General features: G+C 36.4%; 1 protein-coding gene across 5 annotated transcripts in view; it reads right to left on the bottom strand.

Annotated features, from left to right (window-relative positions):
• MARK1 (microtubule affinity regulating kinase 1) overlaps positions 1 to 24,023 on the bottom strand; it is an 81,226-nt gene that overhangs the window by 9,155 nt on the left and 48,048 nt on the right. For 3 of the 5 annotated variants that reach the window (XM_063303836.1, XM_063303821.1, XM_063303845.1), the window contains 9 exons: positions 22,665 to 22,735; positions 20,871 to 20,927; positions 18,741 to 18,977; positions 18,533 to 18,652; positions 13,410 to 13,509; positions 12,527 to 12,639; positions 9,029 to 9,203; positions 4,925 to 5,118; positions 1,790 to 1,890 (listed from right to left, as the gene is read on the bottom strand). In XM_063303836.1, the coding sequence (XP_063159906.1) occupies positions 1,790 to 1,890; positions 4,925 to 5,118; positions 9,029 to 9,203; positions 12,527 to 12,639; positions 13,410 to 13,509; positions 18,533 to 18,652; positions 18,741 to 18,977; positions 20,871 to 20,927; positions 22,665 to 22,735 (1,168 nt within the window). The remainder of the gene's footprint in view (positions 1 to 1,789; positions 1,891 to 4,924; positions 5,119 to 9,028; positions 9,204 to 12,526; positions 12,640 to 13,409; positions 13,510 to 18,532; positions 18,653 to 18,740; positions 18,978 to 20,870; positions 20,928 to 22,664; positions 22,736 to 24,023) is intronic. The other 2 variants (XM_063303854.1, XM_063303827.1) reach the window with 1 other exon arrangement.

The following is a 24,023-nucleotide window of genomic DNA, read 5'->3' as shown; positions in this document are numbered from 1 at the left end:
CAAAAGCTTGTACTGGCTCAGGTTACAGGCATAAGGCAGCTACCCTATGGCAAATATGACAGTGTAGGTTCTTCTTCCACCCACCCACCCCCCAAAAAACCTGTGACAGGAATCTTTCCACTGGTTATGTCCTTTATATATCAATGAAGGAAAACACATAATATTTTCAAATTTGGTGATGTAAGGGGGAATAGGCAGAAGCATATTAATTCAGGTCCACTAAGCAGATTTAGAAAAGTACACCAATAAAGGGTAGGGGAATCATCCCCTACCCAAACTAATTTATGTGCATGTATAATTAGGAAAAACAATTGTGGTTGACTTCCTTGATCAACCAGAATAAATGCTTTGCACTCCTTGGCACAGCTTAGATCTATCATGACATTTGCAGATCCTGGCCACTACTAAGCTACTAGCAGTGTTTTAAATGAATCTGCTAGTCATTCTGAAAGAAGAAGCCACAGCATGAATTCATTGCAAATGTAATCAACTGATTGAGAGCAACCAAAAACAACTGTTTATTAAGAGGGATCTTTCTGCTATCTATGTTTTTATAATTTCAGCATTTAAGAAAACTATGTTTTTCTCCTAGCTCTATCCAGATGAGTTTGGACTACAACTCCCAGAATTCCCAGCTAAAATATGGTGCTGACAGTGCTGGCTAGTAATTCTGGAAATTGCAATCCCAAAATCTCTGAAAGATAACCAAGTTGGGGAAGGCTGCCCTATATAGCACCTATAAAACCTTTGCTTTGTTTTCCTTGTGAAATTAACTATTCTCAAAATCCAAGATGCAGTCATTCCTGGGGCAGAAGGAAGGGGCACAGGCTAGTTGTCACAGTGTAAGGGGGAAAGGGTAACACTTATTAAGTTTTATTTAATCAGTGGAGCTTGCACCAGCTTCAACAAGATTGATACCTCTGCCTGAGTTCACGTGAGCATCTAAAGGGTTGTTTCATTATCTTACTGTGTCATCTGGTTCATTCAGAAGGCATACAGTGTGTAACCCACCTATCTTCCTTGCTGTGTTTTCTCTCATTATTGTATTTTTTTCCTTGGCTGCTTATTTGAAGGTTCTTTCCGGTAGTTGCAATTTCTGCAAACCACCAAATAAAAAATGTGTCAATCCTGTGGGAGCTATTGGGGCAGCTTTAAACAGGGAAAGCAAGAGGAGGCTTTGCACTTCGGTCTGCTTAGAAAACTCAAGGGTTGAGGGGAGAGATAGAGGCAATTAGTAGAAACGTAATTAAGGAAGGAAGGCATGTTAGAAGAAATGAACAAGGGAGGATACAATGCCTCTGTGGAGGGATGACAAAGTGCCTGCATAATCTTTGCAGGTTTAGCATTCCAGCTAACTTGGTAGATAGATCAAGGGGAGAGTGTTTTGAAGAACAGCAATTTAATTTTTGCTGGCATTTTCCAAGCTGACCTCTACATTCAGTCGACAGCAAGCACAACAAAGGGGCCAACAGCAATTACAGCCCACAGTTACAGTGTTAAGCATTGATATATGGCTTATGTGCTGTTGTAGCAGCAGCTGGACATAGAGGAAATCCTGGCACTGTACTGGTTTACAGACGAAATGGGCTCCAATGTCGGCTCTGCTCAGGAATGATGGAAGTAATGATGATCAGAAGAAGGCTACTGGAGGCTAACTGGGCTCCTCTTAGGTTCCATTTCCCTGCAGAACCTGCTTAAATTATTTGTTTCCAAGGCATCTTGCATCATGTTAAATGTATACTTTAAATACTTAGGAGGTCTTTGATTCTGGGGAGATCAGGTTTAGTACCTGTTGTCTTTCCCATTCTGAATGGCAGAATAGCGATCTGTAGAGCGTTCACAGACATAGGTGTTCCTCCGTGTCATGCTAGTTCCAGAAAACAAATTGTTCTAGAGGAGAGGTAGACATAAATTTACATGTAAATACAAGTTAAAATATATGGCAGAATGAAAAAGCCTAAGTATATAGTGTATTACCATGCTCATATATTCTCTCATGCTCAGTGGTATCTTTCACACCTAAGTGTACATCACTGCTCTATTTTCTATTTTACCAAATGTGCTAAAGACACATATTTGCAATCTCAAAATAGAACTTCTGCAGGGACAGTGATCCTAAGCAGAAAAAAAGTATTAAAACTATGGTACAACAGGACAAATAGTCTGGAGACTATCCAAAGTGGCATCTGCAACTAAATTAGTTTGAAAAAACTCCCACACACTGCCAGAAAGCCCCATGAATTCAGAAAGTGATTAAAATATATCTTCAATTTTACAGAATCCTAACAACAAATACGCCTATACTGTATGCACAAAAAATTGACACAATTCTTCTTCAAGGCTAGGGGTAATCGTGTGCATATTCTATATATACAGCTGTTACATATTTCATTATAACTGTGATGAGAGAGTGTAAGAATTATTGTTTTCTCACTTTTTCTATAGAGAGCCTGTTCAGCTAAGTGTATGAACTAGCACTGTTCCCATCTGTCCCGTTTTTTTTCACCTTGAAAGCTACACACTAAAGCATGTCTTGCAACACTGAATTGATTCTATGTAACTATGGACAAGAGAAGAAACCTCTTATTTCTGTTTAAGAAACCAAAGGCCTTGGCATTATGTGAAAAGAACAAGATCTCATAATATTAAGATTTCAAATCCAAAGTGGCAGTAATGATGAACAGAGTCCTGAAGGGAAATGCAAGTTCCTTATAGTCTCTGGCAATTATCTCCTAATAATAGCCCTCAAAGACTATTCACACTTTTAACTAGTCTCTACATATAAGTGTGTTACATAAACGTAACGGCGTTCTGTTTAGTCATGCCGGCCACATGACCAGGAAGTGTCTACGGGCAAACGCCAGCTCTTCGGCTTTGAAATGGAGATGAGCACCGCCCCCTAGAGTCGGACACGACTGGACTTAATGTCAAGGGAAACGTTTACCTTTACCTACATATAAGCTACAATTTGCATTCGAAATACAATGCAACATCAGCACAAATGATGGCTTGAACCACAGCAAACAGCTGATCTGTTAACCAGGCTTTAGGTACTTATGCTGGTGGGGGGTTGATATTAGAGACCAGAGAAATTCCCAGATTCAGAAATGGGTCTGAACAAGGTCCAAAGGGCCCTATATCTTTCCTTGGGTATAAAGGCCTTAGTGCAACTCCTCTTATGTTAGTGGGGATGTGCATGAGATCTGTAAGGCCCAGAAGGAGTGTTTTTCGTTGAGCTTTTCTAGAGGGCTTTTGGATCCAAACACCATTTTTGGGTTTAGGCTTTATCTGCCTTATTTTAATGCTCTTTTATTTTATTGTATTTTTTTTGGTCTTGTGAACCTCTGAGAGTCCTGAATTTCTACTGCAGCAGCATACAAATTAGATAGATAATCAGATGCAGTACTGCTACATAGGGATCAAGCCAAATAGGAAAAACATGACATTAAATAATGTTCTTATATCATAAAACACAGAGTTGGAAGGGACCTTAAAGTTCATCTAGTTCAGCACCTGTCCAGGATCCATTAGAATATCTCTGACCGATGACCATCCAGCCCATTTGAAGACCTCTAATGAAAGAAAACTCACAAGTCCACTGACTGACTGCTCATCTGCTCAAGAAGTCATTAAGACGCACTGAAATCTGCATACCCACTGAATTTGCTAATTAATCTTACCCCACTAATATGTTGACAGCTACTTAATAAATAATTTTTTACTGTATCAGTGAGAGACTGGGGTCTGGCTATCACCAATAACAACAAACAGCACTTTTAAAGCATCGCAATTTCACTTGATATTTTGAGAAACAGGTAATAAAGATTAGTGAATAGAAGAAAATGGACTGAAGACATAGTATAACCCAACAGCTGACCTAAATACTTCTGCCATTGTAAATCTATCAACCATATGCATTATGCAGTAAGTCATTGGTTATCAAAGTTCTAGGCAGGGATGGATAACCTGTGGGTTGTGAGCCACACATGGTCCCTCAATACCCCATCTGCAGCCCAGCATGTTGGGATCACGCTGCTTAAATTTAACAAGAAGATAGCCTGATTCTGGCAGTGCTATTTTGGGCCTTTTTTTCTCTGAAATGGGTGTGGGAAGCCATAATTTCACTCTCAAGCCCTCCACAAACAGCCTGAAACCCCAACATCAAAATTTGGCAAGGTAAAGATTGTTCACTTCTGTTCTAGGTCATAACTGTAGCATTTTTAGCACACAATATGTTGCTATAGCTATCAGCTGCTCTGTATTACTACAATCATGCAGCTGCATATCTACAAGTATTTCTGCACTAGCAATTTATAGCATTAACTCACTATTACAGTGGCAATACACTTAAGCTTCAATTGCCACCACGATGGCTGAACGATGTTATAAATCACAAATGCAGATATTCTGTCTAATATCAAGATATGATAGTACTCACACTTCAATTCTGCTACATGAGTAGATTTTTTTCACATCCTAATTATGCTATCTACCAAATACTTGCCCTGTTATAAGGCAATTAGACATTGCTTATTTGATTCAAAATACCAGAGTTTGCAGGATTGTCTGGAAGCTGAATTGGAAGGAAGGGAAAGCGAGACCTTGAGCCACAAGAAGGACAATGAGAGATAAGGTTCCAGCTGGTACACATAGATCGTTTCCCCCACAGGCACTGCCTTCTTTTCAGGTGTTAGTTAATTAAGAAATGCCAAGATACAAGATCACCTGCAAATCCTTCAAAAACCCAGTTGTCACAATCATTTTGGAAAGACATTGTTGCTACTTAGATTTTCAGTCTTGCTTAATCTTACTGTATATGCTACCATCAAACAGTTTACACAGGAATATTCAACTCACCAGTAATTATAAAGACTTATGTGCTACAGAGATCTGACAGAACGAGTGAATAAAATATTTCACTTACACTTGGAACAGCAGTTGATTTTTTCCTTTCGGGGCCTACCAATGGACTTGCTGTCACCTCACTTTTGGACCCAACTGTTGTGCTGCTCAATTTCCGTGACATTTCTTTATCCCATTCCTCTTTATGTTCACTCTCCACACTGTTTGCCTGAGCTCTTTTCGAATACGAGACAGCAGGAGGGATGGATGGGCCAACTATTAAACCGAGAAAACATCAATGAGATAATGCATCACCTTCAGTCAGTCTGATAATTACTTCCATTCACTGAGATACAAATAAGGCAAACTAATATAAATAAACCATGAGGGTGCCAAGGTTAAGATCTTCCCATCTTGAATTTTATATTTTGTATTTTTATTTGTAATTTTATGTATTTACGTATATTGAATTGTTACTATTTTTATTATTTGTTAGCTGCCCAGAGTCATGCATGGAATGGGCGGCAGAGAAATTTAATAAATAAATATAAAAATAAATAAGACAAGAGCCATTCTATTTTACGGAGATATTTCACATATTTCACCTGAAAGCAAAATTTAATTTAATTTTTATTGACTTGAATAATTTTGTACAAGTACACACACAAACATCAGGGAAGTTCTTCTAGCCTCTATACATAAACTCCCCCAAATGTCAATGGCCGATTTACAGTAAAGCAATTCTTTAATTACATCTAACCATTTTCTGATGGAAATGCCAAAATAATAATTACAAGTAATAGCAGTTCTGTTGGTTATCAGTTTTGATACACTCATGTACAAAGAACTTTTTGAAAGTTGTGCAAGTATCACAAACACAGAGGAACTCCAAAGATGTTTTAAATTCTAAGATACTGTACTTTTAAGAACTTGCTTTCTCCTGTTATCATTAGCCTTCAGTATATTTCTTTCCAGATAACTTTGCTGTATTTAGGGTTGAATTTTAATTTCAAAATTAAATGGAACAATACAGATCTAAAAAGTATGCTGCATAATTACAAACATGAAAATGAGAAGATTCAAACGTATTCTGGCCCAATGTTTTAAAAAACTGAGCTTACAAACTGATCAGATCATGCATATCTTTTCTAATATGAGCATAACTAATGGGGGAAATAATATCCACTCTCTAGTACCATTTCAAGTGTCTCTGTACTTTACACCATTCTACCAGATCTGAGCAATAAGATCAAATATGTAGCTTTGGATTATTTTCTTCAATAAATAAACAAACGAGTATAATGTTTTTAACTCATTTGTTTAATTGGGTTCTCTTTATCTAGCTTTAGGACTTTTGTGGAAAACAGATCATGTTTTAGATTGTATTTATGCAGAAATATTGAAGATTCAAATGCGTTCACAAACTTTTAAGCACCACTGTACTCATACCCCTTATCCCATTTCCATTCTATTTTATTTTTTTCTGCAGTTCCCTCTGAAAGGATGGGAATGTGTATGTGCAAGAGTGACTCATGTTTGAGAGAGAAAATGTTTGCACACCAAAGTTTGGCACTCCTGGTTAAATTTGATGTTTCAACAATCCCTGAGGTACAAAGATAAATATGCTATCTTTCTGAAAATTTGAATGAGTACTTACTTTTTCTGTGCAGTTCCTTATAGATTCAAAACAAAAGAACAGTGAATATGGCAGATGAATATATTTGGACACCTTTTCAGTCAGGACTTGGGCAAAAATAATGGCTTCCAAATGTTTCCTAGAGCCAGAAGAGAGACTTTCTGTTCCTACTTTTGGGTTTTTTTCCTTCCTTGCAGAACTTTTCTAGCTTAGTGATAGCCTAGACGTCCTTGCAGGCACTGCATGTTTGAGATCTCCCTAGAGATCTTCAGTAATATTCAAGTCTGAGGACCGTGAAGGTCAAAACCTATCCCATAGTCAGCAAAGAAATCAAAGATGAAAAAAAGGTGGATATTTCGGCAAGCAAAAATCCAAAACTTAACTCCAACCACCAAGTATTACCAAAAAGGAAGTTAAAAGTTTAGTAATGCCTCTGGTTTCAATGTTATTGAAAATCTATGGAAAGATCTCAAACGAGAAGTACTATATATACAAGGAGACCTACCCATATTTCTGAGCCAGAAGACTTCTGCAAGGAGGAATGGGAAAAAATTCAAAATTCCAAAGCAAAAACTAAAAGACCTTTACCACAGGAAATATTTGGAAGCTGTTCTTTCTGCCAAAGTGCCATAAAAGTACTGCCTGAAAGTGTGTCCAAACCTCTGCACCTGCTCATATCTGTACCTGCTCTATCTTTTATATCATTCATATCAAAGTATCATTCATATATTTCTATGAATTGAAGGCAAACTTATTTCTTCTGTGCAGTTGGTTACATATTCAAAATAAGTTTGCCTTCAAATCCATAGAAAGATGTGGTGTTTAACTTTTTTCTATACAGAGGGTGTGACAGCTTTTGTTCAGTTAGGGATCTCTTGAAACATACAATTTGACCAGGTATACCTAAACTTTTACAAACAACTGAATGCAGATGGGGGAATCACTTCCTTTTTAGAATTTTGTACCTTATTTTACAAGCTTTATTATTAACCAGCAGTTACTAATTTAATACACTTCTTTTTTGTCCTGGTCCTGGTTTTTTGTTGTTGGGAAGGGGGGACCGGAAGTGTGGCTTCAGATTCATACAAAGTGTCAGTAGGTGACATGCATTTATAGCAGTTTGCAACTCTTGGTTGACAAGCCTGGGAAGCTCGTTGTTGCACAGCAGTTCATCTATGTACTGTATATCCTTTTTTTCTAACCACTCTTCCTTTGTGGTCTATTTTAAATTCAGGGTCAATTACCTTCAGGTAAATATGATACTCCAAAAAATAAGCCAACTGTATCTGGGTTTTTCTGCCAACTCAGTTATACAGTGTACTCTTTGTATCATTCAGCACAAAATTTCCAACTACAGTTCTAGCTGCAAGATTGCGTGGACATGGTTGGGGGTGGGGAGAAGGCTTTCTGAGAGCACCTTCTGGTTTTCAACACTGTACTACAGTTACTTAATTGAGATATCTGCCATCTCTGTCCAATTTCGAACACATCTAAATATTTTTTCTTCCAAATTCTAAATATTACTGCAAATATTTATATTCTAGGATGGGAAGGGAGGACCTTCTAGCCCACTTTACACAGCCACCAGGCTGCACTGCTGAAACTTCGTGATAAAACTGCTGATTTTCAATGACACCCTTTTTAGATGTATTTATTGCTCTAAAAAGTGCAGAACAGATGCAAGAATTAATGTACCTGTTTTGTATTTTAACCACAGCCTGCCAAGGGAAAAAAAAAGGGCTTAAAACTTTCAACCCTGTCACCAGATAAACTTCTCACAACCCTCAGATGGTGTGAAGACTGGCCCTTGGTTTGGAAAAGTCAGTCAAATCATGATCTAAACTAGAAGATTTGAAGCAATCAGCATTTCCTGCCACTGAGAGGAATGTATCACACACATGAAGAAATGAAACAGAGATGAACACAATACTGATGAATGAGGGGATTGCATTTGATTTAGGTGAGGAAGGCCAGGACTTTCTGGGAGGATGTGACCAACTGGGCTTCCAGAAGAGTTACTTTAGGGTAGTTTTTCTATTTTTTTAAACTGCATTAAGCCTGTTTTGGTTTGAAAGATTTTGTGGGTTACATAAAAAAGCATGTGGCCAACTATTATCTTGGGCTACCCATATGCAGATCAAAGAGAGTGCTTGCTTTCACAGATAATAGGAAAGCGTCTGTTACATCCTGATTTACTATGGTGGGCTGCAGTCTGTACATTTGTTCCAGATGTAACTGTAACATCCAGCCTTATCTTCTAATCAATCTTCCTTGAAAAATTATTGCACTGTAGATATGCTAGTTCAAATCTGATTATTTCAAATAGTGATGAACAATATAGACCACTTTGCTTTATTCAGAGTTTAAATAGCTAGACATAAAAAGAAATGCAAATGAAAACTACATCTCTCCACTACCCCAAATTATATTTACACAGACAGCTCACATGATAAAAGCATCATGATGTGATAAGCAATATTCAGGAAGGTGTTGTTGCCAAGCCCCCAGGAAACAGAGAACACAACTTAAAATTATATTCTGCTACTTTACTTGGTTGAATGCCATCCCCACCATGTTCACTGAACCGACGTTGTTTCTGATTGGCTGATATGCTCCGCTGGACCTTCAGGTGAGCAGGAGATTGCACAGAGCTATTGTTGAGGTCACTGCTGGGTCGAGATCTTTGACTCAGGGTACTACTGGATAGAGACTCGCTCCCCTCAAACTGTAAGGAGAAACAACGTATTTGGAAAGCAAGCCCATCTCTCTACACAAATTATTTCTTTCTTAAGTTTAGTCAAATTAAGCAACACAATCAAGGAGTACGTCTAATGTCACATTAGAACATTTATTACCAAATGAACCTTAATTTTGGGCTGGAGATGGCTGTTATTTTTTCATGATGAGGTTTCTTTTAAAAAAAAAATATCTAAAAATGCAGCGTCAAGATCCTGGTACTGCAGAGGAAGATAATGGGAGAAAGGTTTTTCTCCTCCTCATAACTTTGTTTATCTGTAGAGAAGACGCTTCAATCATCCTGAGTTCTGCTATGGATGGAATAATGTGAAATGTATAAATTGCTTTTCATAAAGCAATTAAAACCTTCTTGTTCCACAATGTCTCTGATTCTATGTGACTATGGCTGCTCATCTTAATATGTTGTTGTTGTTTATTCGTTTAGTCACTTCCGACTCTTCGTGACTTCACATCTTAATATGTACAATACTGTATATATGTTGTTTTATGTTATTGTTTTTATTATTTCCTTGTTTTCTTGCCTTGTAAACTATGCAGAGTCTTGTGATAGGGGCAGTTTACAAAGATTGTAAATATATAAATAGATGTCAGTTACAGAAAGCTTCTCTAGTGCAAGGGTGGCTTTCCGAAAAATAGAGAGAGAGAGAGAAGATCAATCACCGAAAGACAGATGCTTGCTTATGGTGAGTAATCACTCATATTGATAAACAAATCCCTGACTTATGAAGCATAAGCTTGCATCAATTGATCCAGTTTATAGACTCTGCCAGCTTATTTCCTAAGATTGTTGGCTTGTGACAAGGAAAAGCATCTCTTGCTTCTATTTCTCAACCCACATAAGGGGGGGAAAGGGTTAGAAAACACCTTAAGAAATCAAGTAGCACCAACACCACTATTTTTAATCATCTTGCACTGTAGAAGAAAACTTCCGAACGGAATAGGAGTTGATTAATTTGGTATAAATGAAATACATAAAAATCCGTGAAATGCTGAGGAGTTAAGCTGATCTGTTCATACTGTGTCAGATTTCCACAACATGGTAGCCTCCAAAAGTGTTAGATGACTACTCCTGTAATTGCGGGAATTGCAAACCAAGACACCAGGAAGGCTCTAGATTATGGAAAAGTGCTATGCCACTGGCTAGTATTTTTAATGTGATCTGTACAACAATGGTGAACTCAAAGTTGTTCCAACCTCGAATTGGTATGCTCAAGGATGCTAATGGACAGATAGTAACCAATTCAAAGGAGATCAAAGGAAGATAGAAGGAATATACTGAAACACTGTCCAGTAGAGATGTCAACTTCCAAGATACCTTAAAAAGGTACTCCCTACTTACAAGAACTTCTGGTAGTAGTAGATGATATTACATTAGTACTCTGGTCATTATCAAGTCAGAAGGCTACAGGAACTGATTGAATATCCACTGAAATATGACAAGCAACAGAAGACTCAGTAAAGGTTCTAACCAAGATATGCCAGCAAATCTGGAGAACGACACAGTGGCCATCCACTTGGAAGAGGTCAATCTACATTCCAATACCAAAAAGAGGAGACTTAACAGAGTGCACAAACTATTGTACCCTAACCTTAATTTCAGATGCTAGCAAAATGCTTAGGATCATCCAATGCAGATTAGAGCCCTATGTGGAAAAAGAGATGTCAGATGTTCAAGCTGGCTTTAGAAAAGGCCAAGGAACACAAGACATTATTCCTGATGCACGCTGGATAATTGAGCAAGCCACAGAATACCCCAAAGAAGTCACTGTATGTTTCATCAATTACAGAAAGGCCTTTAATTGTGTTGACCATGACAAACTGTGGAATGTGCTCAGAATAATGGGAATCCAAGAACATCCCACTGTCCTCATGAGAAACTTATATACAGCTCAGGAAGTCACAGTATGGACAGAACATGGCGAAACAGGCTGGCTCCAGGTTGGCAAAGGAGTGCAACAAGGCTGTATACTCTTCCCTCATTTATTCATTTTATACGCTGAATATATATTAAGGGAAGCTGGATTAGAAGAGGATGAGCTTGGTTTTAAAACTGGAGGGAAAAACATCAATAACTTGCACTATGGTGATGACACTACCCTGATAGCTGAAAATGCAAAGGACCTGCAAACTCTAGCAATAAAAGTTAAGGAGGAAAGTGAAAAAATGGGAGTAAAATTCAATATAAAGAAGACCAAACTAATGACAACAAGTAGAACAACCAGAATTGGCAATGAAGATATCGAAGTGCTGGATATCTTCTCCCTCCTAGGATCAACCATCAACCATAAAGGAACAAGGAGTCAAGAAATACACTGCAGACTAGCACTGGGTAGAGTAGCCATGAAGGCCTTGGAAAAGATATTCAAATGCTGTGATGTGTCTATACCTACAAGGATCAGAATCATGCAAGCCATGGTATTCCCTGTGACACTCTTTGGAAGTAAAAGTTGGACTCTGAAGAAGCAGGATAGAGAGAGTATTGACACCTTTGAACTTTGGTGTTGGAGAAGACTCCTGAGAATACCACGGACAGCCAAGAAAACAAGACAAAGCTGAGCAAAGGCCTTCTAATATTTTCCCGATGTGCCAGTTTATTACTGGTGTGCAACAGACTGGACTCTGTATCACCATCCTGATTATGCCTCTAATACTCACATATCAAGAACAGAGCCCAAAAGTTTAGGCACCAAGATCAGACAAGCATTTAAAGCCCTAATGATTGTTGCAGCAGTGCTAGTGACCTAGGCCCTACTGAACCCCGGTAGCATTCACTGTTTACCAACTCGGATTTTTTTTCCTTCTCATTCTACTGCATGCATAGATCAGGCCAAAGCTTCTAAAATGGCTAACGTATAAATTCTTGTACCAAGAGTTCCAAAGAGTAGTTTCACTTGTTAGTAATTGCTATGGGGCACTGTTTTGGTAGTGCAAAGCACTCAAGCAGCAACGTAATTTGAAAGGCTTGTGTAGCTACTTCCAAGGCTGTCCCTGGCTGTCTGCACATATATTTATATGCACAAGCTCTTCGTTTTCCTGAAAATCAAGCAGAAGGTTTGTCTTATGTATGCACATACCCACACATCCAGGGGCACGGGGACGGCCGCCTTTGAAGCAGCTGTGTGAGACTGCTGCTTTAATATTTCAAGAGGAGGTGCTTCACTTGTACTAAAATGTTTTACAAAGCATCTCTTTCAAAAGTTTTGCACAACTGTAACTATTATGTTCTATCTCCTCAAATCAGAAATACAAAACAATTCAAAAAAGCAGGTAAAATAAATAATGGTAAATTACCTCAGGTGGTTTTCTCCCTAGAAGCAAATATGTAGCCATTACTTCATCGTATTTTTGGCTTACTAAGGAGTCATGAATTTCATCTCTTGCAAAACCCATAGTGACCATTATATCTAGGGAAAAAAAAAACACCACAATTTATTTTTGATAAGACTATCTGAAATGTTTAGGCTAACATTGGGGCATTTTCTAATGTACTGTTTTCATCCATAGCAGTGATAATTCTGGGAATATCTCAGAAGTAATTACAGTATATATAATTTTCTGTATTTATTTATTTATTTAAAAGATTTTTATTTTATTTTTATTTTAGATTTAGCTGTCCAGCAACATTTTTCAGGAGTTCACAGATAACTCACAAATCTTTTTAAAAATCCAGCTGGCCAGCCAATTCACAATTTCTCCCATATTCCATAAAAATCTGTAATGCCAAACCTAAATCTTCATAGAATTAATAACTATAAAAGATAGGAAAGAAAATGAAAGAAGATATATTGATTGTTTAGTGTCCTTTGAGACATAATCTATGCATCAGTAAATGTATCATGGACCTAGGCCTCAAAAGCCAAATTTGTTTCTTTTTTAGCACAAAGCATAGTTTATAACACCTGAACGCAGAAGTATTTTTCCTCTAAATTACCATTCAAGATCATATTTCAAGTATGTTTTTGCCACTGTAATAAGAAGGGAAAATGCAAACCATGTTTTCCATGACAAGTAAGTGGAGAATGAAGAATTTGAGAGTACAAATGATGTTTTGGAGTCTTGAGCAAGGTGTATGAATTAGCTCCAATCATATTAGATTTATAGTCAGATGGCACAGAAATACTGTAAGTATGTGGAGAACCTAAAAAGCAAGGAATAGTTAGATTAAAACTGTTACCTATTCGTTTAGTGTCATTAAAATCTGGTTCAGGTTCAGTGTATGGCTTTAATTCTTCTTCTTCATGACCGACGTTCATCCACCGGTCCTTCATAATTTGCTTGAAAATAGATGAAGGTGAAACATGGGATTACATGGATTTATTTAGAAAGGGAGGTATTAGAACCCCATTTAAATGAAGACATATTCATTTTATTTAAATATATAGTTTAAAAGTAGCAATATAACGATTAGTTAATTTATGCCCATTTAAAACCCATACAAAAGGCATTATCTTTGACAACTGTTTCAAACGAACTAGGGAGGAAGGGAAGATAATCCCCTAAAAAGGACAATGAATATCCTACACCAAGCATGGCTACTAAAGATTTTAATAGCCTGGAAAGCTACATAGACACAAGGAGTTCTTCAGTGTTACGGTTTATTCTCCAGGAGTAGACACAACTGCAGGGCCAACTGAATCTAGCTAAGACACATGATTTCAGTAATCCAAATATTAGAACTCTCAATCCCATGATGTAGAACAAAGCACTCTCTAGGTCCAAAAGTTGTGTTAGCCATATAATATGTACAGACATAACTCTGAGCAAAAGCTGAACCTCAGTGATGAAGGCAAAGTTTATATCCCAAAGATCCCAGGATCAATCATTAACTTCTCTAGGTAGGGCAGGAAAGGATCCTGTACAGAAGTCTAGAGAGCCACTGTAAGATATTTTTGACAATACTAAACTAAACAGGCCCACTGTTTGACTCGAAATTGGTCAGCTTTGAAAGTTATTAACTAGCAAAGAATATAGTTACAACGCAGCTTGTTTAAGCTCATTCTGAACTGAAAATAAATTTTTAAACTGTCAACAGAAATATTAACAATGCAGTGGTAGACCAAGAACAAAGTATCTTAAAATTCCAAAATTATATTGAGAAATTGGAAAAGTTCCAGATGTTAAGCAATGCCTTTTGGAAAGATGCAACTGTCTGTCCTAGAAAAGGCAATATTCTCCAATGATCAAAGGATGAAGCAATATGTACTACTTTGGTATAGATCTGTGATATTTTATAATAATATTTTGTATTTAATTATACTGTAGTATTATATGGTATTTATTAATAAACCAGTGACTACTGATGAGTTTAACATATAAGGTAGACTTTTCTTAGTTAGTTTGTTTTTTCTACTTTTCTTTTTTTAGCTTTCTATCTTTTTTAAAAATTTAAGGATTGTTCTGTTTAATTTTGGTTTTTTAGTGCCTTTTGGAGTTTGGCTTAAATTTTGTATTTTTCTAAAAATAAACAAACATTTCAAAATAATTAAAATATTATTTGCCCCAATCAATTAAATTAATTTGGGCTCCATATTCATATTTTATATCTAGAAAATTCAAAAGCGATTGTTTGTATGTTTGCATATTGGCTCATTAAACTGATGAAATGTATCAGTTTTTTTAAAAAATTCTCATTAAAAAGAGAATTGTCAGTTAAAAAGAATTAGTTCCATGTTTAAAAGGTTATGATATTAAATAATGTATAAGTTTTGATACACAACTCAGATCTAAATATTTCATTTCTTTACAAAAATTCTGCCCAGAAATTTTAATATAAACAGTGTATGTTCTATCTGATCATTTCTATATAGCAGTATTCCACCTTCCATCAATAATGTAGTTTTCACAGATTACACAATTTTTAAAAAGTGTTCAGATTAAACATGCAGCCTTTCTGAAACAATTTATCCTAACATATTTTGAAATAGCTCTCACCCATTCTTATAGACAACTATCAGTTTTTCACTGGAAAACAGTCTCTCTTCTGAAATATTTACAGTGTGTAGAATATAATGTTCTGACAAGAAACCAATTTAGAACTAACAACAGTAAATTTTGCAAAGTTGTCAAAAGGAAGTCAGCATTAACAGATGCAAGAGAAACTAAGAACTCACAGGGTCCATCTCCTAAAAGTACATCTTGAAGAATAATTGGCAGAAAGCCAGATATTAAAAAGAATAATCAAAATAATTTAGTTGTATTCTGAGATACTCAACTATTTCACAAAATAAAGATACATTAATTTTATTTTCCTTAACAATTGTTAGGTAAACAGACATCTGCCTTCATTACAGGGTTTTTCTTTGCTTTCCTCCCCCATGTATCCCCTAATTTGTTTCAGAAGATCCTCAATAATTCAGAGTTCAAACAAGTGCAGAGGGGTAGAAATAATGATGGCCAGTGCCATCCTATTAACAAATTGACAAAAGCAGATGCAACTCCTTAAGTACTGGTACAATTTTTGTGGTATCTCAAGTGGACTGTGAAAATTCACTATATTAATTCTGTACCCAGAAAACCAAAATTAGAACTAACGAAGTGTCATGAGCACTGATGGTGAGCAGGAGGGGGCCCCTATCCAGGGGGGAAAACGCATGCGTAGTAGAGAGAATTTGAGCTGTCATTCAAAAAGACACAGAACAGACCCGCCTTGACTTTTGGAGTTTATCTGTATGGGTTTTCTCATGCTTCTTCAGTTTGGTAGGATTTTCTGTCTACTGTAGCAGTAATAAAACACTAGAGACTTATTCCTCGTCTCGGTGTGGTTCCTGCTTGTCAGGACACAAAGGCTGAATACATTTTGGGAGATGGGATTTTTCCTACCACCAATTTTCCAGGGTGAATATTCGAAGAAGTTACACATCAGTTTTTCTATGCTAATCCCCCATTTCTTGCCATTAATCTAGTGTCTAGATCAGGGTTTCTCAACCAGGATTCCATGGAACCCGAGGGTTCCGCGAAAGGTCACTAGGGGTTCCCTGGGAGATCACGATTTATTTAAAAAATGATTTCAAATTTGGGCAACTTCACATTAAAGAGATAAGTTTCATTCTTTATTTTTAGTTTAAGAACACTGTTAATGCATATATACAAGCCTACCCATGAAACGAATATAGTAATTTTGTAACTTGAGGCCTATAGTTGAGCCTGAATGTGCAGGGGTTCCCCAAGGCCTGAAAAATATTTCAAGGGTTCTTCCAGGGTCAAAAGATTGAGAAAGGCTGGTCTAGAGGAAATTAAAACCAGAGTAGTTGCATAATAATATATTGTATGCATTGTACAGTTTGATCTTCATATTCTAAAGCTGCTGTTTTGTTTGTTGTTCAGTCGTTAAGTCATGTCCGACTCTTTGTGACCCCATGGACCATAGCACGCCACGGTTCCCTTATTATTAATTTCTATGTTTGTGCTAGGCCATTAGAAAATACAGTTGAATAGCAGACTTAAACATAATAATTAATTTTTACTCACCATTGGTGTCCTTGAATACATCCATTTCTTAATAGTAAAATCTTTAATTGACCTCAACAACCTAACAATACTAAGCACTAAATATCAGTGAAGCAGAAACTACTCAAACCCTCCCTCTCTCTGGCAAGTAACCAAAACATTATTAAGGCAATGGTCACTGCTGATCAAGGGTATATTTCCCAACTAGCATTCAAGTTATATATGTCAGAAAGTGATTAAATGAGATTAATTTGGGGAAATGCTATCTCTAACTGCAAATGCAAACCTATGAACTTGAAAGAAAGGTCACTGATGAGTAGCATACATTGTATTTTGGAAAGCAATTCATCATTTGCTGTACTCTTACTGAGTTTGAAAGTCTTAAATCTTTCCTGGATCCAAAGTCCAGAGATCAACATGACTGGGGGCTTCAACCTACATAACTAAAATACTTTCACAAAATTGGCATCATCATCTATCATGTAAAAAAGGACAAAGGCATTCTTGGGGTAATGGCTTGTTTGGGAATGTAACTGTCTTAACAGTAAGAAACAATTACAATTATGACTGAAAATATTTCACCCTTATTAAAAATGAAGCAAATGTTTAGAAGTTATAAAATATTGCTTCATTAAAAACAGCTAGTATTTCATAGCTTGAAATTGCAAACTAGATTTAGCATAGCTGAATACACTGCCGGGCCGGGATGGCTGCGGCTTCGTGCCGTGCTGTTGGGCTGGGTTGGGTTGGCTGTGGGCGTCCAGGATGCTGGGGCTGCTTACTGCAACGGGGAGCGCCAGGATTGCTGTTGCTAAGCAATGCAGTCACGTGACATCAAGCTTTATGACTGCATTGCCTAGCGATGAAAATTCCAGTCCCAATTCCCATCGTAACTCGAGAACTACCTGTACATGCATTTACAGGAAGTATGCTGTTGGAAGAGGCACCCTCCCATATTTGCAGATGCCCATCATCTGTCCTAAGATTATAAAATTAACCTTGCTAGATCAGCCCACAGTCCTACCCTAGTTCAACAAATGTTTCCATAGTGGTTAAAGGACATGAACATAGCTGCACCATTATGCCTGTATTCTAGTGACTAGTATGAGAGTCGTTCTGTCTCTAATACAATGGTAATATATGACTATTAGACATCATTTTCCTTAATAAAATAATTTTTGTACAATATTTCTGATTGGTTTATTGGAAGATTTTAAAAAATCATTAAATCTAACAAATTAGTTAACATACTGCAACCGTACTCATTAGCCACAAGACCATTAGAAGTCAGTGGGCTTCCCTTGATAAATCTGTTTCACAACGTAAACAATTCCCATAAGGAAGCTCAACAGGCAACTTGCAATGAGACTCGCATTATCAGAGACAATGTATTCCAGGATGCACATATTTATCCAAAACATTGCAAGTCTGATGACATAAAGGATTTGTTTTAAAACAGGCCTTTGTAAACTGCAGCCAGGTTGCATGCACCATCTCCAAAAGTTGCCATTCACTGTAATTTTTAGTGTGAGTCAAAGAAGAAATTATTAACTATATGGAGAATAGTTGTATTAGGAGTATTTAATTAATGCAAACTGTAATTATGTTTAAGTTAATTAAGTCCACTTTAATTACTATGCTGATTCCATCCATGTTTTGGAGTGCAACCTCCTCAACATTATTTAAAGACCAAGCATGGCTTTTGGCACAAAAGACTAAAGCAATGTACAGTAATACTTTTAGGTTAGGGTCTCAGGAAGAATTATAGGAACAGTGTGTTTTACTTCCCCTGGGGTTTTACTTATTCCACTGAACTGCATTAACAGACAAGAAAATATTCAGAGTACTTACTTCTAAGCTCCCTCTCTTGATTGGATTCAATACAAGTAGTTTTTTCAGTAGATTTTCACAGTCTGTGGACATATAGAATGGTATCCGGTACTTTCCCCGCAATACTCGTTCTCGCAATTCCTTTTGAAAGCCAAACAAAGAAAACAAATCTAATACTAAGGCAAAAATTCAAAAATCAGACTTTAGTTATTTCAGGTATTATTTCTACCTTTAAGTTCTGACCATCAAATGGCAATGATCCACTGACAAGAGTGTAAAGAATGACTCCAAGACTCCAAACATCTACTTCTGGACCATCATATTTCTTTCCCTGAAAGAGTTCTGGGGCAGCATATGGAGGGCTTCCACAGAAAGTGTCCAGTTTGTTACCTACAGTAAATTCATTGCTAAAACCAAAATCTGCAATTTTAATGTTCATGTCTCCATCAAGAAGAAGGTTTTCTGCCTACAGGGGGAAAAAATAAAATAAATATCCACATTTAAAATGTTTTCTATACCATCAATAGAAGAAAACTATTCAATCTAAAGAACTGTGTGTTCATGCATGAAGCGATCACTAGCAATGAGAATATAAAACATCTAGAATGTCAAATGTCTGTACTTCAAATAATAAATTCAATTATGTGCTATTTTTTCCTCTTGTCTGATATCTCTAAGCTGCCAACACGATTGCAACCTTACATCCAACTGACATCAATGAGATTTGTGCAGAAGTATAACACTTAATAGCCTTTCCTTTTTCAAAATTATTATCCTGCATTCTAGACAAGTGGTTGAATAAAAACATAAAACAGAAATAAAATAGTGCAGTTAGAAACAAAAACACAGACCAACGTTTTTGTTCTCCCCATTTCTACTGATTTAAGCACATGTGTACACATATAAAAAATTAGTCTTATCTGAATCTTTTAAGTATTTATACCATACCAGTACTATTAGTTCCAAAGGTTTGCTTTTTTTAACTGTTGAAAATATGTACCCTTCTAATGTGATACTTTCTAAGTTCAAAATTTTAGCACACAATACTCTATAGAGTGCTTTTATTGCTAAAAAAAATTGTAAGAATAGGTCAACAGTAAAAAGAAGCTTGTACATGACATGGAACTTGTGCAAAGGCTTAAGATTCATTTCAGTGGAAGGGAGAGATAAACCTGAGCGCAACTTTTTAGAATCATCTGAAGAGGGAATACGGAGAAGGACAGAAGACTGTGCAACCAGTTAATATTAAATGTTACACTGAGAAATGAAGAAACTCGAAAGGAAGAATTTTGCATCAGAAGAACCTGGGCAGATAACCTTGTATTTGAATTACTGCAATGTGTAGTACGCAGATCTGTCTTTCAAAATAGTGTGGAATGGTAGTTCTTGGTGTCCGATTAATTTTATTCCCTACCAACTCTACCAGCTGCCTCTTTGTCTGTGTACTTTTCAGTTGACTTAGGCTCTAAATGGGTTGGGGCCTGAGCATTTGTTGCACCTAGGCTCTGAAATGCAAGGCAGAGCTCTGCTTGTGGTACTGCTGATAGGAAATATCCACAGGTTATCGCTCAAGTCAAGGCATGTAAAAAGAGGTATAAGAGAAATAGAAACGAAACTAATATGCAGTAATAGCTTAGTCAGACCATGGAAGACTGCCTGAACAGTTGTTTTTCTTGCTGTACATGTACACACATATCATACTAAAGAGTGACCTAAATAAGCAAAAGAAATGTATTTTTCATTTAACTAAAAGAAGCTATTCCAGAGACAGCTAAAGAGGGACTTGGGATAGATATATAGGAATAAAAATAAATATCTCAACAAAAGTTCACATGGACAAACTAAACACAGGTTCATGCCATAATTTAAAAAGTGCATGAAGCAAGAAAGGGCCAGTTTGGTCTAGTGGTTAAGGAAATGGGCTAGAAACCAGGAGTCTGTGAGTTCTAGTCCCGCCTTAGGCATGAAAGCCGGCTGGGTGGCCTTGGGCCAGTCACTCTAAGCTCAACCCACCTCATAGGGTTGTTATTGTGGGGAAAATAGGAGGAGGAAGGAGTATTAGGTATGTTCACTTCCTTGAATTATTTATAAAAATAATAAAGGCGGGATAGAAAATAAAATAAAATAAACAACAGAATAAATACAGAAAACAAGCATTTCCTGAAAGTCAACACTACATGTGTTACATATAACACATGCTTTTTCTACAAGGGCATATATTGAATATTATTCTCTTAGAGGTGTAGGATAAAGACCATTTGGAAAATCTAAATCTAGCTCTAAAATCTTGTTCACAAATTTAATCTACTTGTTCTGTTCTATCAAAGTTTCAATTCTTCAAGAAAAAAAATTAACATACCTTGAGATCACGATGAACAATACACTTTTGATGGCAGTACTGCACAGCAGACACAATCTGAAATACCATCATCTTTGTTAGTAAAGTAACACATAAGGACAATCCTAACAATAATACTTAGTATCTGTATAATTGTAAGGCATTCAAATAAATCTTCATATATATCTATACTGCTGTTATATTGTCAACTCCTTATTGTGATATGATGCTGGTAGGAAAAATAAAAACGGCTTATTAATCACCTAATAGCTACTTTCAAAATTAATATCTCAACAAAAGTTTGTTAATATCAGCTTTGCAACTGTGGCTTTCTGATATTGGATTGCTTTTAACAAATCACAATTAACATTAACCTCACAGCTGGCTTGGGCCACACAGAAGCTGCAAGTCAGAACAATGATTCCTCATCCAGATACCCATCATGGTTAACAAATTCTAGACAGAGAAGAGGTTTCAGTCAGTGGCTTTTATATCATAATGATTCAGATGTAATTATCTTAGCTCTCACTAGTTCCCATGTTTTGGAATGCATTACTGTAACCAGAATTATTATGCCTTCCTTATTAGTTTTTGAAATTCAAATCCTGTCAATTCAATTAATATATTTTCTATATTAAAACTGCAATTTAATATAAATCAGTCATTATGCTCATACTTTAATGCAGTTAAACAACAGAGGGATGAAACTTCTTGCTCTAGACCCCAGCATCGAAATGCAGTTAGTTGCCACTGAAGGAGGAGAATTATCTTTTTGTGCAACTGCATCTTCCCTAAAGGAGGCTACATGACAAACTGAAAATGAGACAAGCACAACTTGTATTATAAGCAGGTATTTCAATCAACCTCAACTCAGTCCATAGAGATGTAAAGACCCAAGAGAATTCCCCCCCAAAAGTCTCAAGTCCAAATATACACCCTTCCCACCCAAGCCTTAATATTATAGTCACCCACATTATGTGCCAGCCATGCATTTAGCATGCCACTATGAACTAAGTTAAAATGTTGATTAGCAAAGGGATGTTGAGAGCCAATTGCAGGATGCTGCCAAAGATGCATTGACCCCAAGAAGCCATTCCTGACTTGACTTTTCTTGTGCCAACTGCTTGTTTGAGAAAGTCCTCATTCTGCAGCCATGTGTACTATATGAATACACAGGGCCTCCCTTTTATAAAACATTTCATTTTATTGCATTTTTGAGGATGGATCATTTATCTATATGGGAAAATCCACATTCTCTGAAAGTTGGAAGGTTGAGGTTGGAAGGAGCAGGATTTTAGTGGTGGGTACAAAACTGAGAGAGAGTAACTGGGAGTAATCAATTAAGAGTTAGTGGCTCTCCCACTCTAGAGGGTTAGGAATAGATTCAGAAGTTGGGTGGGGGTGGGTGGAAAAAGGAGTTGATACCACAGCATGTAAGCATGCTAACAAACATGGCTTGATTGATACCTTATTGTTTCTACTTCTCTTATAAATATAATTTATTAAATTGTTAGTATCTATCTCTTCATTTTCAAAGGTTTTCAACTTTCAAAGCATAGCAGAAAATGGCACAAATTTTTAAAGAGATAAATTAATTTCTTGTTCATTAGGTATTTTTGAAACCTGCAATACATTAATATTTGCTTTAAAGATAAGTTGATCCAAAAGTTATCTTCTTTTTTGTAAAAAAAGCACTGGAATGCAATGAAAATATTTTAAAAATTAGCTTTACTATCTGAACTTCCACTTGGGAACAAAAAGCCAACCTTATTTTCATTTGAAGGTATATAGTTTGATTTTTTATTTATTTCATACCTGTCTAAATTTTGCACGTGCCTCTTTCTCTTTCATTCTTCCATGTGCAACCAAGTAGTCAAATACTTCTCCTAAAATAAATTGAACAGTATCACACTGCATAATACTAATGACTGAAAAATGTTGACTGTACTCAGAATATTATTAAGTTTTACAAATAGCTAAATTATCTTTAAAATATAATACTCTATTCATTTTTATATTGATTCATAGAGAAAACCATGCGTCTGCTTCCTATAATACGTAGAATAAAATTGGTATTCAGATTATATTTTCCTGGAAAGAAAGCCATGTAGGTATTTTTTATTGAACAAATGGTATTGATCAACAAATTAATATTGGTCTTTAATACTGCAAACTGTATCATTCTTTTGCAACAATGCTTCAATGAAAAAAAGCATCTCAACCTTGAAAATATGTTCATGAAAGCCCTTTGTCAGCAATCAATTTAATTAGCTTTGCCTGCCCATCCACAAATACATTGGTCAGTTCTTCATGGCTTAAGACTTTTCCAAAACAACCAAGCAAAAAGAAAAAAAAGAAATGCTTGGTAGACTTGAGTGCTCACCAGGATAGAAAGGTAGGGTATATAAATCAAATCAATAAATAGACAAATAGGCAACAAGCATGACACATCCAATTCAGAGCTTGGGAAGACTTTATCTGATTGGCAGCTTCTCCTATAACCCCTGGTACTGAAGGAAAAGAAAAAAATATACTTATATACAGGTCATTGCTGAGTTTCTTGTCTCAACTCTTCCACAACAAACAGATCTTAGTAAAAGTTCAACTACATGGCTACAAGATTATTCATGAGTGACAGCTTCCTTTTCAATATGGGCTCCTTCTACTAGAATGTATATCAAATTCTGCAAGACCAGTTTAGCTAAAACTACAGTAAATTGAAATATGCCTAATTTGTACAAAATATTAAGTAGTAAATATATTACTATGGAATGTAGATATGAGCTCACATGGTGATGTTTTCTCCAACACAGAAATACTCTGATACATTAAAAATCATACTTAATATCACACTTAAGGGAAAAGATAAGGATAGTATTCTTCCCCCTCAGAAACAAATTACCTGTAGACATAACGTTTTTTTGTGAAAAGTCTGAAATGGGAGGCCAATTTCACTACATTATTTATTGAAAACTAGGTTGTAGCTCTGCTGTTTATTTTCTAAGAGACACAAAGCATGAAACAGCCTGCATCAACAATAGCCAAAAGTAACTTCCAGCTCAACCATGGTTTCCATGAAGTTGAGATAAGCTGAAAATTTTATTTCACAATTCTCCATTCCCATTTTCTAACATCTGCATTACATACTGACTTTTAGAAGTAGAACCGAACATT

This window comes from Candoia aspera, chromosome 1 (assembly GCF_035149785.1).
Source record: "Candoia aspera isolate rCanAsp1 chromosome 1, rCanAsp1.hap2, whole genome shotgun sequence".
In the NCBI taxonomy this organism is placed as follows: Eukaryota; Metazoa; Chordata; class Lepidosauria; order Squamata; family Boidae; genus Candoia; species Candoia aspera.
The sequence above is the reverse complement of the archived record's forward strand: the minus strand, read 5'-3'. Positions and strand labels throughout refer to the sequence as shown.